Source organism: Lithobates pipiens, unplaced genomic scaffold, assembly GCF_037356315.1.
Source record: "Lithobates pipiens isolate NorthernLeopardFrog02 unplaced genomic scaffold, aLitPip1_a1.2 Scaffold_19, whole genome shotgun sequence".
Classification (NCBI taxonomy): domain Eukaryota; kingdom Metazoa; phylum Chordata; class Amphibia; order Anura; family Ranidae; genus Lithobates; species Lithobates pipiens.
The window spans coordinates 545,359,654-545,377,081 of record NW_027507764.1 but is presented as its reverse complement, the minus strand read 5'-3'; the positions used below and the strand labels follow the sequence as shown (position 1 = coordinate 545,377,081).

Sequence of the window (17,428 nt, the reverse complement as noted above, 5' to 3'; positions counted from 1 at the left end):
TAAGTGATACTACTATGATAATTGTGGCTGTCTCTCCTGTGCAGAATTTAAATGACAGTTGCAGTATTGAAGCGCTACATGCCTTCTGTGTATCAGATCAATGCTAGCTTTTACTTCACACAGATCGCAGTACTGACACAATTAACCTCAATTAGGTAGAGGATCGCAGTGAAAATAAAGTCATTCCAGCAGGCTATTTACTCGTAGTGTAGTTCTGCACGCCCACAAAGCGGCTCCCATCGTCTGCAATACACTTCTCTCCGCTGCTTCTCTTCCAGCCTGAAGGGGAGGTGAGCAGATGTCAGCAGATCTGCTTCTGTGTTCCCTGCTGTCCGCTGGGAGGAGAAAGAAAAGGTCAACAGAGAAAGCGAACAAGTTTTCTAAACTACTGAATCACTAATGACTGCACTGACCTAAAGTAACTTGGCGGAGTGCAGTTTTCCCTGCTGCGGAAGGTCTCGGGATCTGTTACATGTATTTGCTGCAATTGGGAGACCAACAGAATTTGTTGAGGGTTCACTAGAGACAAGAACTAGAACTTATGACTGCCAGAAATACTGATAACAGCACACAAAAGTTTTCCATGTGCAAGCAAGTGGCAATCATTTTGGTTTTTTTGGAGGGTAAACAGCATTAGTGTTTGTTGTATATTTGCCACGTCCGCCTTTGAAAATAGAAGACTGCTGATCCTGATTCGAGAGATGTCTCAATATCCGTCTCTCTGCTCGAGACATCCTGGTGTTTATGGCTGGCCTTTGTAGTATAAAATCTAAAAGATTTGCTTAGTAAGTCCATTAAACTGTACATACATTTGTCCTTGGTGAATGGGGCAAAATGGAATCCTCTTAGGCCAGTGGTTCTCAACTCCTGTCCTCAGGACCCACTAACAGGCCAGGTTTGCAAGATAACTGAAATACATCACAGGTGATATCATTTGCTGCTCAGTGATTGCAGTATTCTAGTCTGCATCTCCCCAAGGTAATACTTAAAGTGGGAGTAAACCCAGTTTAAAAAAACACTTACATTCCCCGCATGCTGGAAATGCTAACTTTTACATTGGTTGTGCTCTCAATCAAACTTTCAAATCATCCAATGGCTGGTGTCATAACTGATCACATGTGCAGCATTATGGCAGTTGAAGAATTATTAGAGGCCAATATGGCAGCCTCCTTGACTGAAAACTATAGAAGGGTTTAATTCCACTTTAAAATCTGGACTGTTAGTGGGTCCTGAGGATAGAAGTTGAGAGCCACTGTCTTATGCCGCGTACATACGATTGGTTTTCCCCGTCAGACTAAACTCTGAAGGTTTTTCCGACGGAATTCCGCTGAAACTGTCTTGCGTACACGCGATCACACCAAAGTGTGATCATCAAGAATGCGGTGACGTACAGCACATACGACGGGGACTAGGAAAAGGAAGTTCAATAGCCAGTAGCCAATAGCTACCGTCTCGTACTTCAGACCATGCGCCATCTTTGGTCTGTCAGAACAGCATACAGACGATCAGTTTTCCCGATAGGAATTGGTTCAGTCGGAAATATTTAGAACATGTTCTATTTCTAGGTCTGTCAGAATTTCTGGGGGGAAAAAGTCAGATGAGGCACGATCGGAATATACGATGAAAAGCTTCCATCTGACTTTTTCTGATGGACATTCCGCTCGTGTGTACACGGAATTAGGCTATATTCTCTGGAGACTGAATGCATGAATAGGGAAAATACCACATTATGGCCACTAGATGGTGGTGTCATAATAAAGTCTGCTCGGCGGCTCCATCTAATGGCCATAATTGGGTATTTTCCCCATTCACACATTTGTTCTGCAGAAAGAGGATTCGATTTTGCCCCGTTTTCATGCAGTTTCGATTGACTAACAGGTATGTAATATTTTTTTATTTTTATAAATGCACTCCATATTTAATATAAATAAACACGTAGATATATATAATATAAATCTATATATTACAGAAGGATACTCATTGTTTCATTCAAGCTGCACACCTTCTCTTCTATACTTAAAAATAAAGTAGAGCCTTCCTTGAGTTGAGTTGATATTGGAAAAAGGTACCTCCACTGATGCCAAGCCTCGCTTCCACAACAACCCCAAATTTTCAAAATCCAATTGTCATTGGGACAGAAAGTGAGGTGAAATCTTCTGAACAGGGACATAGACAGCAAAACAAACATCACAGGGGTGCCAAGCCTTCCCTATGCTATCCAAAAAGCTTAAAAATCATTTTTTTGGCTGGAGCTACACTTAAAAAAAAAAAAAAATGTACCTGTTCCGACTTACAAACACATTCAACTTAAGAACAGACCTTATCTTGTTTGTAACCCGGGGACCGCCTGTACCGATGAAGGTGTTGAAGTATTTACAGCAAGAGTGTCATCCTTCCTCTCTAAAGCCGCCGTGTCCTTGACATGATAAATGTCATTGCCACCAGCAGATGGATGTATATGGTTTGAAGTGAAGGGCCCGGGGGACTTGACTGGCATACAGTCCTTACTCTTACTTTTTTTTTTCTTTGTTGTTTTGTTATTTATTTTGAACGATCTGTACAAGACAAAGGTGAATGACCTTCATAAGAAAGTTTATTTCTCGGGAAGGTCAAATGAAAGGATTCCAGATTTTGTCAAAAGTCAGCAATTTTTTTTTTGTAAAAAGGGCAGTTATAAATCTGAATTGAATCCTACAGACACGCTGAACTTCAGCTAATGGATGCATTAAAATGTGCATAATTTTGAGTTAGAATACAAAGTAGTATGACTATGAGCAGCTCCCTATTTGTTCTAGCAGGTGAATTTACTTTGGTGTTTTGTATTGCCGCTTGCTAAGTTAGGTGTAAAAACCAAAAAAAGCTAAAGTTGTGATTCAAAGTGCACCTGTGGGTGGAGTATAGTATGCGGGGGGGGGGGGGGAACCTTATAGATCAACTTTATTTGCTTCTGTGGCACCCCAGGGTTTCTGACACCTGTGGCACAGTGGTATGCAAATCCCAACTATGATACTAAGGCCATAGGCTCCAACCCACAACTGTGTCTTACTGTTGGTCAGATGAGCCCAAGGTGCTCTAGGAAAGTGGTCTCCAAACTGCGTCCCTTTGCTTGCTTAAATCTTACTCTTGGGGCAATCTCCCCCACTGTCAGCAACCGTGGGGCATAGTTCCTGCCACTGACACCAGTGATGGGGCACTATTCCTCCCACTAACATCAGTGAAGGGGCACTATTTCTTCCACTGACACCAATGATGGGGCACTATTCATCCTACTGACACCAGTGATGGGATACTATTCCTTTCAGTGACATCAATGATGGGGCACTATTTCTTCCATTGATACCAACGATACTGTACCAACGATGAAGCACAATTCCACCCACTGACACCAGTGATGGGGTACTATTTCTCTCACTGACACCAATGAATGGGACACTATTCCTCCCACGAACACCATTGATGGGGTACTATTCCTCATACTGGCACCAATGATGGGGGCACTATTCCTCCTTCTCGCACAAATGATGGGGCACTATTCATCCCATTGACACCAATGATGGGACACTATTCCTCCTCCTCACCCCAATGATGGGACCCTATTCTGCCCAGTGACACCAATGATGGGACCCTATTGTGCCCAGTGACACCAATGATGGGACTCTATTCTGCCTGCTGGCACAAATGATGGAACACTATTCCTCCCACTAACACCAGTGATGGGGCATTATTCATCCTACTGACACCAATGTTGAGGCACTATTCATTGCACTGACACCACCGATGGAACACTATTCCTTCCACTGACACCAGTGATGGGGGCACTATTCCTTCCACTGACACCAATGATGGGGCACTATTCATCCTACTGACACCAGTGATGGGGCACTATTCATCCTACTGACACCAATGATGGGGCACTATTCATCCTACTGACACCAGTGATGGATACTATTCCTTTCAGTGATGGCACTATTTCTCCCATTGATACCAACGATGCAACAGTTTTACTCCCCCCTAATACCAATGATGGGGAACTATTCCTCCCACTGACGCCAGGACTTTTGCTACTCCCATTGTTGCCCCTCAGAACTTTGAGGGACAGTAAACTGGCCCTTGGTTTAGAAAGTTTGGAGACCCCTGATCTAGAAAAAAGTGAGGGAGTCATGCAAGCAATCCTAGGTGTTCTTATTTAGTTCTCACAGGTTTCTTTAAAGGTGTCAGGAACCATGAAACAGACCGAGACAGAAGTACAATCAAATCACACTTGTTTGTTAATAAAAATAAAAAGGTAAATAGAAAAAAGCGTAGTCAAGCATAGCCAGAGTACAGTAGCCGGATCGGGTAGTCAACCTTTCAGAGATGTGCTTATAGAATTTGTTGCTTGTGGATGAAGACAAATGTAACCATTTTATTTGATATCTTTGTAGGTGGATTTTGCCTTTACAGTTTGGCAGAGCTTTCCAGAAAGGATCGTGGGATATCCTGCTCGCAGTCACTTCTGGGACAGCACTAAGGAGCGGTGGGGTTACACTTCCAAGTGGACTAATGACTACTCCATGGTACTAACAGGAGCTGCTATCTATCACAAGTAAGACTTGCCTTTCCTTCCCATTTGTCATTATGAGATTGATGCTGAGTGAGCAGATCATAATCATAGAGATGGATTTCAGGGGATAAAAGTGTCAGATATCTTAATAGGAATATGCAGCTAGGTGTTTAGAGGTATAATACAATTTTAAGTGTAATTCTAGGACAAAGCTGTCCCTTCTAACATCTATACTACCTGCCCCATGGAAAAAAAGATGTATATGCATACCCATTCTAAGGCTGCTTCGGTCTGGTCACATGACCTTGCCTGTGTCAGCCAGCGCCAAGTACAGGGGAGCGGAGAGAGCGCTCCGACACGACAACAGCTGGGATTCCTGGGCAGTGCCCTCACCCATAGGCTTACTATGGGACATCTGTTGTTGGCACTTCTCTCCCCTGAAGCCCCTGCAAGCTAAGAGAGAAGAGCCGATCACATGACCAGACTGGAGCGCCCTGAGGATAGGTAAGTATAGGCATCTTCCTTCTGTAGGGTAGTTAACATAGGACTTGCCTCAACACTTGAGGGGAGATATATCAATATGCAAATACCTTTTTTCTTTTTTGAAAGTTCCCTTTTATTAATATTTGACATATAACAAAACAGACGAAAAGAGAGAGAGAGAGTAAACGAACCATACCACGCAGGGCGGGTGTCCTAGGAAGACATATAGAAATAGAGAAACACCCAGAAAAGGTCCCCCACTCCCATCCAAATCTACCATCCCAGATGTAGTTCCCCCTAAAACCAAAGGGGCAAGGATACCAACATCATATGCTTCACATTACCAAAATTACTTCACAGTTTTCAGGGTAATAAGACCATCACTCCTCCCTACATAAGCAATCGGTCCTTAAATAATCCCAACGTTAGTAGCAGAGTCACATGCAATATATAAATATCTTAATGGTGTTTCCAGCATTGGAAATAAACTATTCAGTCTCAGGGAATATACTGTAAGAAGTCACGGGGCCACACAATTTAAATTGGAGCACAAGCGGTTTATCGTTAAACTGCGTAAGAAGATTTTCACTGACAGGGCGGTAAGGTTGTGGAGCTCACTTCCACAATCGGTGGTGTCACCCACATGTATTCATAGTTTTTAAACTCTTGGATGGGCATCTTAGCCATTACAATTTACAGGGATATGGGATATGATTATTATAATTTTTTTTTTTTTACATGAACACACACCCACACAGATTGAACCGGATGGACTGGTTTCTTTATTATATAACTTCGAAGCGGGGTGGGAGCAGTATAACAATTCCTTTGTCCTGGAATTACACTTTGAAGTACAACTAAAGCCAAAACTTATTTTACCTTTTTTGGACAGAGTAGAGATGGATTAAAACTATTAGGTTTTTATTGCCACCTCTGCCCCCCCCCCCCCCCCGTTACGCAGATGTATCCTCTCTATCTGTCCTGTTTACCATCATTGAAAGTAAAGAAAATCCCAAAAGAAAAGTAATAGAGGGGAAATCTTCCAATAAGGATACTAGTTATGGTTACTCTGGGGGGCCCCCAAAAAATAAATTTAATTTGCTAAAATGAATCTAAAATTACAAAAAATAAATCTTTTCCTATAGTTGTACTTTAAGGAAGCAGGCGATTGGAGCATGGATCTGGTTGGCAGTTGACAACCGGTAAAAATTCTAGAGACAGTTGGTAGAAGTAGATAGGCGGTGCCAGTGTTTGGTTGGGGGGCTGAGCTGTGTGCTGTGGGTGAGACGTGTTCTCTAATATGACCTTCATTCAGTGCCACCATGTACCACCCACTGGTGGAAGAGATTGTATCAGATCTTTATCTACATCACAATGAACAAATCCTCTACACAAGTCTGAGTTCATGATTATTATTTATATGGCATCACCATATTCCATAGCCCTGTACTAAGAGCTTAGAGACTCTCATTATTCTCTGCCTCAATGCATACACTCGCAGTCCTATGTCCTTACCACCAACGTGCAATCATTAGAGCCCCTGTGTGATACAAGGGAACAATACCAACCATTGTACAGCCATGCTGCCTACATTTCCATGTCCTTATATAGAGGAATTAATTAGTATTTGTACCATGTGTCCAGTTCATTTATATCCTGTTCAGCCAGGATTCTACACTTGTATAAGGTTTTTATAAGAATAAAGTTTCCATGTTTTTTTTTTCCATGAATTAAATAAGGTTTATAAATACTTGCAGAAAAGTATGAAGCCTCACTTTGTGTGCATTAAGTTAAAATGTTCTAGATGGTTATGTAAACTTTCTATATATTGATTTCTGTCACCCCCTGCTCAACAGATGAAATTTAAAGTGGAACTTCACTCATTTTTTCATCTATTAAAACTTCTGTTCTTGTTGCTTTAACTTTGGATAGTAAAACATTTTTTTTTCTGCCAGTAAATACCTTATACAGCCCACTTCCTGTTTCCTGTCTGGTCATCAGCCTAGGCTTATGACATCATGCACAGCTCTGTCTCTATTTGCCAGGATGGGAGGGGGGGGGGTGAGTCATAAGAGGGCCAATGAGAGCTGCAGAGCTGGGGGTGTGTCTGTGTAAATCTAGGAAGTGACCAGGCAGCAGCTTCAGCTGCCCACAGTTAAAATGCCTGCAGCCAGACTCAGTGGAGGGAGATTTGTGCAGTATATTTGGCAAGTACAGAATCACAGTACATATAAAATAATATGAAAAGTGGTTGGAGGGAAGCTTCAGAATGGCAAAGATATTTTTATTACAAATTATGTGAGCAGACTGCAGTTCCTTTAAGGTCGGGTTGACAGCTGGAGTGCTAGCATCGGTTACTGAAATGAAAGAGGCCATAAAGGGGTTGTAAAAGTAATTTTTTTTCTTTACTTTTTAAAGTGCAAGTTCACCTTTACAGAAAACCTGTAAGGTGAACTTACACTGGACCCCACCCCCCCGATCCTGCTATACTGAAGTCCCACAATCCCCTGAGACACCGGGTCACCATACTAATGGTCTGGGGATTTGAAATTCGCACAGCTTTATCTCCTAACTACCTCTCATTGTGTACAGACAGGAGGCATTCTATTTGATTGGCAGCATCTCATGGATGGCACTGACCAATCGGAACCCGCCTAGCCCATCCTGTTGGCACTGGAGAGAGCAGAGATGGGAGGTTTTCAAATCCCCAGACTGGTAAAGCAAAGTCCAGTGTTTCACAGAGGGAGATCACGGGACTCCGGGGAGGGGGTCTAGTGCAAGTTCACCTTCCAGATTTTCTGTAAAGGTGAATTTATACTTTAATTCTCTGCATTAAGATAAATACACCTTTCAAAAGCTCCCTCCAACCCCCTTTAAACACTTTCCAGAGCCTCATCTCGATCCAGCACTGTGCCCATCTGCAGAATTTCTTCTCTGCTCTCTCTCTCCTCACAGGAGATTAGGCAGCAGCATGAGCCATTGGCTTGCTGTCAGTCAAAGCCTGTGAGGAGGGAGTGGGACCCGTTTCCAAGCTGCACTATGTGTGTGTCTATAGACGCACACAGCCCAGCATAGGATTGAGTCGGCACGAGTTCCCCCAAAGAAAGCGGCTTGCTATGGGAGGCACTGTGACAAGAGGAGGATCCAAGTGCACTGATGGGGGATCCCAGAAGAGGAGGTTCGGGGCTGCTCTGTGCAAAACCATTGTACAGAGCAGGTAATTATAACTACAATTACTTTTAAATAGTATTAAATTCTTGATACACAAATTATCGTTACATCTAAAGCCATTATCTGTGTTCATAATTAGCCTTCTGCCTTATTAAATCACTTTGAAAATGTTTGTAATTGCTTTTTTCAAATGCCCCCGTTCTGTTTACCGGGTCCAGCAGTCTCCGCAGTCAGGGAACTCGCACACAAACTGCCTGCCTGTGGGACTACATATCCCATGTACTAGCAGTCATAAAATAAAAATGAAAAGCGAAACTTGTGTGTAAATAATAAACACATTATAAATACCCATTTTTACCCTTTCTGTTTTAGAAGTGATCACATATCCTGTGTTGTCAGCTGCATAAAGAGCTGAGAACTGGAGGAGGGGAAACAGAAGTACACTCTGATCTTCCCAGTGAATGTCTGTGCGGGGGGGGGGGGTTGTCAGCAGAAGTCTGATCATTGGAGGAGAGCAGGTTTCGTTCCCAGCACATCCAGGAAACTGACCACGCTGGGATGGATGTGCTGTCATGCCTAATGTGGTCAGTTTTTAGCAGGAAAGCAGAGGGACTGGTAAAAACACCAGGGATTTCATACAAAGGAAGCAATACAAAGAGAATGGGATACTTTCTCATACAAGCACATGGTGCTGTAGGCAGATATTAGAAATATGAAATGGGGTGACATTCTTTTAAATGTAACCTTTTCTTTTACCAAGCAACATATTCACTTTAAATGCAGCCCCTGCAGCATCTATATTTGCAAGAATCCCTCTGTAAGCTCCAAGCCGATCCCAGTCAGAGCTTACACAGGGCTGAGGACTCGTTCTCTGCCTGAGCTGCCATTTACCAAACCTCAGGACTGTTACACGGGGCGAAGGGTAGTATGTCAAGAGGATCTACGTTGTTTTATCTAATTGATGTCTTATTGCGTGAGATAATAACATATATGATTTGTTTTGCAGGTACTATCACTACCTTTACACCAATTACCTGCCTGCCAGTCTGAAAAACATGGTGGACCAATTAGCCAATTGTGAAGATATCTTAATAAACTTTCTTGTGTCTGCCGTCACCAAGCTGCCACCAATCAAAGTGACACAGAAGAAGCAGTACAAGGAAACAATGATGGGACAGGTATGTGTAGCCACCATGAGAATACCCAATCTGGTTGTTATCGATTCATATTTACTTCCGCTTTGTCTCTCTGCAAAGGTAAAGCATAATGGACTACTATTCATCGCATAGTAGTCCATTATGTGTCACTTACCTGACACAGGAGCCAGCGATGTCACCGCTGTCCCCTGTAGTCCGGAGCATCCATCTTCTTACGGGTATTGCTGCTCCGGCCACTCACAGCATCGATGACGTCACTTCCGCGCATGCACATGGGAGCCGCCACTAACGGCGATAGTGCGCCTGCGTGCCGCTATCTACGGCGCATGTGCTATAGACAGCTGTCACTGTCTTTTAGTAAATATCTCCTAAACCCTGTAGGTTTAGGAGATATTTCTTGGACCTACAGGTAAGCCTTAATCTAGGCTTACCTGTAGATCAAAGTGGTTTGTAAGGGTTTGCAACCACTTTTAAGGCTTGTGTTCTCTATTGGACGTTCCACTGGTTTGATCTCACTGCCCGGGTTTTGCCCCATTTTATCCAAATTTCAGAAGAGAGTGAGAAAACTTTGGGGTGAAAGTGGGCCACGCTATAGACTTGTGTACAGGGGTCTTACCACTGAGAGCTGGTCACGAAGGCTCCATTCACACGTGGCGATTTAGACTAGAGGGCGGAATCGCCACAATTCCAAATTGTCTTGCAAAACTCGGGTTTAGGCGCCAATCATTTTAGATGGCACACCAAACGCAATGTGATTTTTTGCTGCTCAATAGAATCATGCTGCAATCACAACAAAACATGTTTTGAAAAACTGTGTGAAGCTTGTTGCCCAGAAAGGAGCAGGAGGTGAGAAACCTGCATAGGCCAGCCCATTGGACTGAATGGACTGTCCTGTGTGCCACACACAAAATTGTGTGAAGATCACCCACACAAAATCACAAGTGGGAATGCAAGTTCCTGCTATGCCAAATATGAATGGAGCCTAATTCTCAGAGTGGATTTGATTTAAATCAAGTCGATTTTAAATCGCTAGTAAAAAGGCTTGATTTAAATCATATCTTTTAAAGGGCAACTGTCATCTCTGTCCCGCAGCTGCTCCTCCTCTGGCCCGCTGTTGGCTCACCAACAGTCCCATTCACTTTAGTGGGACGGCTGGTGATGCGGCAGTGACACAAGGTGAGGGACGTGGCGGCAGCAGGTTAGTGGATGCCAGAATAACGGACACTGACATGATGGATCTGAAATGACAGGTGCTTTTTAAAAGTAAGGACTCGTTCTTACTGGTATTTACAATCTTTAATATTTGCAAACAAAACGAAGGTTTCCTATTTAGAAAAATAAGCTGTCAGGTTAGTAAAACAGCGATATCATAACCGATTTAATCATACAGTTTGTAGTGTACATAGATTTGCAAAACAATGGGATACAAGAATATTCCTGAACTTTGGTTTATCTCATGGTTACTGTGAACTTGTGTGAATGCATCAGTGCAGTGCATGTTATCTCAGCTTGCAGAGCTCGGATTCATTGAATGAGTTTACCAAAAATGTAAATATTGCAGAATATACAGCCTCGTGCTACATAACTAAGCTCCATTTCATGCAACTGAGTTATTAATGCATCCTAAATATAAAACTATCTTTAGATAGATTTTTACTCTAAAAGCATTTTATAAAAATTTTATAAAAATGTAAAAAAAATCGATTTTAAATCAAAAAATTCATATTTAAATCCCAAAAATATGATATAAAATCAAAATAATCAGATTTTTGTTTTATTTATTTTTTAAAACATTGATTTATATCCACCCTGCTAATTCTTACCAGCCACTTTCTACCTGTGGCTATAATGTAACTGGAGAAGAGAGGGGGATATGATTTCAATGTACAAATACCGTACTGGCGACCCCACAATAGTGATACAACTTCCACACAAGGGAATTTAAAAAGACACGCAGCCATTCGCTAAAATTTGTGAGGAAGTGGTTTAAGCTTAAAATGCGTAGAGGGTTCTTTACTGTAAGAGCAGTCAAGATGTAGAATTCTCTCCAACAGGTGGTGGTCTCAGTGGGGGGCATCGATGGTTTCAAGATAAGATATTAGATAAGCACCTGAACGACCACAACATACAGGGATATACAATGTAATACTGACATATAATCACACACATAGGTTGGACTTGATGGACTTGTGTCTTTTTTTTTTTTTTTTTTCAACCTCACCTACTATGTAACTATGAGGTATAAACTTGCACTAGAAAAATGACAGCTGTATATGGTTGGTATAGAGAGCACAGAGCATTCTTGTAGTCCTACTACCGCAGTAATCCGAGGGGCTGCCGTGTAGGACACAGATTACAAAAGCACACAAGCCTGTTCAGACTTCTACAGAGGTTTAAAAACCTATTTTTCCTCCATTTCCTTGTTAATTTTCTGTGCAAAGAGAACAAATTAGCAGAGAAAGTAATTTGTTCTGGAAAAAGGAAGAGAAGTTTAGAGTGGAGTGCTAACGAGGCCTGGCCTGGATCAGAGGTGCTCGTCTCTCTATAGACATTCAGCAATTGAACGTAAACCAATTTAGCTGTAGTCTAATGTTTCTGGATGATTTTTTTTTTTTTTTTTTTTAAGATTACACATTTTAAAAGTGATCCCTTTTCCTTCAAAGCTGGCTTGGATTTTCAATTTAAAAAAAAAAGTGCCGCCCGCATGCTTGTTACTAAGCCAGAAAGCTTGTCTGAACACTGCATGGAGAGCGAGAGGAGTGTGTCTCCTAGATGAGCCATTCTGCAGTATGTGCAGGGGCGTTGCTAGGTCTGCAAAAGATAGCCCATAGCAGCGAAGTAAATAAAGTCATATGCTTGGGCGGGCATACACAGGTATATACAGTAATGTACGCATGTGTGTATATGTCCCCAGAGAGCCCCCCTTAGAGAGCCCCCCTTTACATCAGGGTTTCCCAGGGAGCCCCCCTTTACATCGGGGTTTCCCAGAGAGCCCCCCCCTCCCCTTGGGGACACCTGCAGAGACTCGGGGCTATGGGCCCCAGATTTAGGGCTATAGCCCCAAAAGCCACCCCCTAGCAACGCCATTGAGTATGTGCAATCTGATCTCTCCAGCTCCGCTCTTTTTTATAACTGAAAATTGTTTTATAATCTGTAATCAGCTAATACTCTTAACCCCCGTACACACTGTTTTTTTTTTTATTATTATTTAACTTTTTTTTTTTTTTCCACTGTCCCTTTTTAATTTTTCTTTTTTTTTCTTTTTATCACTTGTATTCCTATTACAAGGAATGTAAACATCCCTTGTAATAGAACTAAGGATGACGGGTCCTCCTTTATGGAGAGATCTGGGGTCAAAAAGACCCCAAATCTCTTTACCGTTTAAAAGCAAAAGATCACAAAAAAGTGCTATATATACATATACCGCATACGTGTGTCTGGGCCAAAAGTGACATGACGCTGCTCTGATGCTCCAAGGCCATAGAGTCGATCAGAGTGTTAACTCTTTGATTACCTATGTGAGAAGCCAGCTGCACCACCGGATCATTTTCGGGAGAACCAGTGGAAATGGTAAACCCGAGAAACACCAGCGGGAGGGGGAGGACATCATGAGCCACTCAGACCCGTTTCATGAGAAAGCCATCCGCCTGCAGAAACCGGTACTGAGGATATGGTTGATATATTCAGCCATAATCCAGGTAAACCACTTGCAAACCACAATGTGTATATATATATATATTGTGGACGGCAAGTGGTTGTAAAGACCAATGTCTAACAAATATCAAAACTCACATCGCCTTACAGTTTGTAGAATGAACATAACAAGTGCATTGTGTTCCTCAGTATTTTCATGTGTTTGCTGGGTTCAACTCGCTGAATGTCTCCCGGTCCACGGGGCGTGTATGGCGTGTATGTCGTGTAGAGTGGTGATGTCACTGGACTCCCCTACCAGCTATATAGGCCCCCAACCTTCGCCCTAGCACAGCCTAGCAGCGAGTATGGTGGCTGGAATTCTTGTGCACACACAGAAGGAAGGGGAGGAAGTGACCGCACCGACACTTCAAGCTCCATACTCAGCCAGGCTGCGGGAGACACGCCCCCCTTCACTCATGCCCGTGCAGGAGTCTCCTCATTAAGTCTGTCACTCAGAGAGGAGGGCGTGGTGACATCTTTTTTTTATTTTTTACTGTAAAAAAGCGAGGCGGATTGCAGATGGTGGGATCCTTTTTTCCCGGCCAGACTGAGGACAGTTCTGCTGCTTTGCTAAAAAAAAATTGAGTTTACAACCATTTTAATGTTCCACTCTGCAATGCAAATCTACTAGATGGGCCTAACTAAATAACACAGTAGAACAAGTCACAGAGATGGGGGGTGGCTGAATGATTGTAGTGAAATATGGAAAGCCACTAGAGGGAGCATCTGCAATATATAAGTACCTATAATAAAATGTGCAAGTTATATAATGGAACTATAATAAAGTAAGCATGTAAAGAAGTCATAAAAATCACTTTCATGGTAACAGTAAATTCATTTAAAAGGAGTACAAACTGAAAATGAACTGTAATTATTATTTTTATACAGGATTTATATAGCGCCAACAGTTTGTGCAGCGCTTTACTGCATGAGGGCAGACAGTACAGTTACAATATAATTCAATACAGGAGGAATCGGAGGGCCCTGCTCGTTAGTTTGTCATCAATAGCTTTCAGTTAATTTTTAGCATTTTCTTCTCAAAATCCCCCCAGGTTTGACTATAGTTAGACAAAAATAAAATACAGGAGTAAATGGTGCTAAAGGTTCATGTAAGCAGGGGCTCAGAGCTAATAAAAAAAATTAAAAACATTTAAAAAACATATGCAAGGAGTATTTCTCAGAAGCCACAATAGTTTCTGTGACCTTTCCGTCATAGTAAGAGTCCCAATATAGCAAGGAGGATATTATAAATCCAATTGCACTAGAGCAGGGATATGCAATTTGTGAACCACCAGCTGTTGCAAAACTACAAGTCCCATCATGCCTCTGCCTCTGGGTGTCATGCTGTCAGTCTTGCTATGCCTCATGGGACTTGTAGTTCTGCAACAGCTGGAGGTCCGCTAATTGCATATACCTGCACTAGAGGTTACTTCACCTTGAAATTAAAGTGATTTCCAAAAAAACATAAACCAGGACAACAGGGGGCGCCATCTAAGTGTAATGGATAGGTACTTTTATTAAAACAGAGAAATGGCAACACATTCACTTTAGGAATAGCTCATCTTTTTATAAGAAGCTCATTTTTCTGGCCAGCCTGATGATAGAGGAATGCCGGGCAGGACGCTGGTGCAAGCGTTTTAAAAAGTGAGTTGCCTTTTGACTGTTTTTGATAGAAGTACCTAACTACTGCACTTGGTTGTCGCCCCCTGTTGTCCTTGTCTATAGTTTGGCAAAACTTCTTCCTTTTTTTTTTTTTTTTTTTTTAGAATGTCTGCCACTTTTAAAGCAAAACTAAACGGTATAAAAAAAATGAGCAGGCAGACTTTGTATTGCAGTATTATACATGCTACATCTTTTTTGCAATAATAAAAAAAAAAACTTACCTGCCTGCAGTGAAAAAGAATGAAGCTGTATTTGGATAGAGTAAGGGAGGGTTATAACCCCTGTCAGTTTTTGTTTTTTTTGCTATCTGTATCCCATTGGGGAGATTTTCCTTCACTTCCTGTCCCATAGCCAAACAGGAAGTGAGAGGAAATCCCTGCAAATTAAGGGAATCCCTTAAGGTCACCAGAGTTTGTGCCCCATTGGATGATTTCCGCTCTAATGCTTTTCTGGGGACAACCCAAAATTTGGGATTTTCTTTTACTTTCACTTCCAATTATAATGTTATGGAAATGAACTGAAACACCTTTATAGATGTAATGACCCCATTACATTTGTGTATTTGATGGAATGTTTATTCTTTAAATGAGTTACAAAGGTATTTGTGTGGAACACGTAGATTAACGTGTGTTATGTTTTCTTCTCAGACCTCCAGAGCTTCTCGTTGGGCCGATCCTGACCACTTTGCCCAGAGACAGACTTGTATGAATACGTTCGCCAGCTGGTTTGGCTATATGCCGCTCATTCACTCACAGATGAGACTGGATCCAGTGCTTTTTAAGGATCAGGTGTCAATCCTTCGAAAGAAATATCGGGACATTGAACGACTCTGAGACATACTGCCACCGGAGGGAGCCTTCCGCCCAGTGCACACTCATCAACACACCGCTCTTGATGGCGGTTCTCACGCCGCTAACGCACACAACCCCAGCCACCCAGGAAATGCAGAGCATTCACAATCGAGACTTTGGCCAACCGGAATCCACTGCACTGGACATTTCTTACAAAAGAAAAAACCATCGAGCTTTGACGTCTCAAAAAACTAGGCTGTGTACAGTTTAATTATGGAACATTAAATAATTATTTTTGAAATGATTGCTATGCAGGTTTAAACTTTTTTTAATGAACAAAAACTATTAAAATCAGAGATCTTTCTTTAAGTTTTGTTGGTCTTTAATTTCCGTCAGTTGATTTTTAGGTATTTAACCTCTTCATGCCTAAGGGCAAAACAAATCTAAATGCTGAAGCACAATTTTGCAACTTTGACATGTGTTAGTAAAACTGTACATATCGTCTACTACTACAGGTGGATTATACCTTGCTTTTTTGTTTTCAGAACAAATCAGGCTTTCTTTTGATGGTAAATGAGAATATATATATATATATATATATATATATATATATATTTTTTTTTTTTTAATCAAAGAAAAACTGGCTCAAAAAAGCTGAAAATCGTTTTTTTTGTTTTTTTAATTTAGCTTGTATATTTCTTGCTATTATCATAATTTACCACCAAAGAACAACCCAAATTAAAATTTCCTGCTTCTGACGATTGCATCAAAATCACATGTGTATGTCAGTTGTTGTCTGTACTTGTAGTACAGCCCAAAAAACAATGGTGCACATTTTACTTTTTTTTTTTTTTTTAATCCTGCCTAAAACACACCAACATTAACCAGTTCCCAACCGGCGTACGTCGGCAGAATAGCATGGGCAGGCATATTGGTGTACAGGTACGTCCATTTTAATATGCTGCCCTGCCATCGCGCGCACGCCGCGGGAATACCCGCGATTGTCTCGCGGGGTGGCTGAACTGGGAGATGCCATTGTAAACAGCATCTCCCCGTTCTCCCTAGCAACAAGTGACGCTTATCTCTGCTCCATGTGATTGGAGCAGAGATCAGTGTTCACAAACACAAAGCCCAGCCCCCCCCCCACAGTTAGTAACACACCCCTAGGAACGCTTAACCCCTACACTGCCACCCCCTGGTTAATCCCTTCACTGCCAGTGTCCTTTACACAGGAATCGCTGCATTTGTAGAGCAGTGATTGCTGTATAAATGACAATGGTCCCAAAAATGTCCGATGTATCCACCATAACGTCGCAGTCACAATAAAAATCGCTGATCACCGCCATTACTAGTAAAAAAAAAATTTTTATAAAAATGCCATAAAACTATCCCCTATTTTATAAGCGCTATAACTTTTGCGCAAACCAATCAATCGCTTATTGCGATTTTTTTATTTTATTTTCTTTTACAAAAAATATGTAGAAGAATACGTATCGGCCTAAACAGAGGGAAAAAAATGTTTTTTAATATATTTTTGGGGGATATTTATTATAGCAAAAAGTAAAAAAAATGCATTTTTTTTTCAAAATTGTCGCTCTATTTTGGTTTATAGCGCAAAAAATAAAAACCGCAGGGGTGATCAAATACCACTAAAAGAAAGCTCTATTTGTGGGGGAAAAAAATCAATTTTGTTTGGGAGCCACGTCACACGACCGCGCAATTGTCAGTTAAAGCGACGCAGTGCCGAATCGCAAAAAGTGATCTGGTCTTAAGCCAGCAAAATGGTCCGGTGTGAAAGTGGTTAACTGGCACTGAATTTTTTTTATTTATTTTTTTTCATTTTAATTTTACCCAAAATATGCTAGCAAACCTTAATCTTGTTGTTTTTTCTTTATTTTTCATTTTAATTTCATTTTTATTTTTTTTTA

At 41.6% G+C, this 17,428-nt stretch overlaps 1 protein-coding gene across 1 annotated transcript in view; it reads left to right on the top strand.

The window, feature by feature from the left end:
• Positions 1-15,869, top strand: part of EXT1 (exostosin glycosyltransferase 1) — a 383,734-nt gene extending 367,865 nt beyond the window's left edge. Inside the window, exons 9-11 of the mRNA XM_077493248.1 lie at positions 4,425-4,585; positions 9,204-9,375; positions 15,357-15,869. Coding sequence (XP_077349374.1) covers positions 4,425-4,585; positions 9,204-9,375; positions 15,357-15,542 — 519 coding nt within the window. The 3' untranslated portion in view covers positions 15,543-15,869. The remainder of the gene's footprint in view (positions 1-4,424; positions 4,586-9,203; positions 9,376-15,356) is intronic.
• Positions 15,870-17,428: the final 1,559 nt, after the last annotated feature.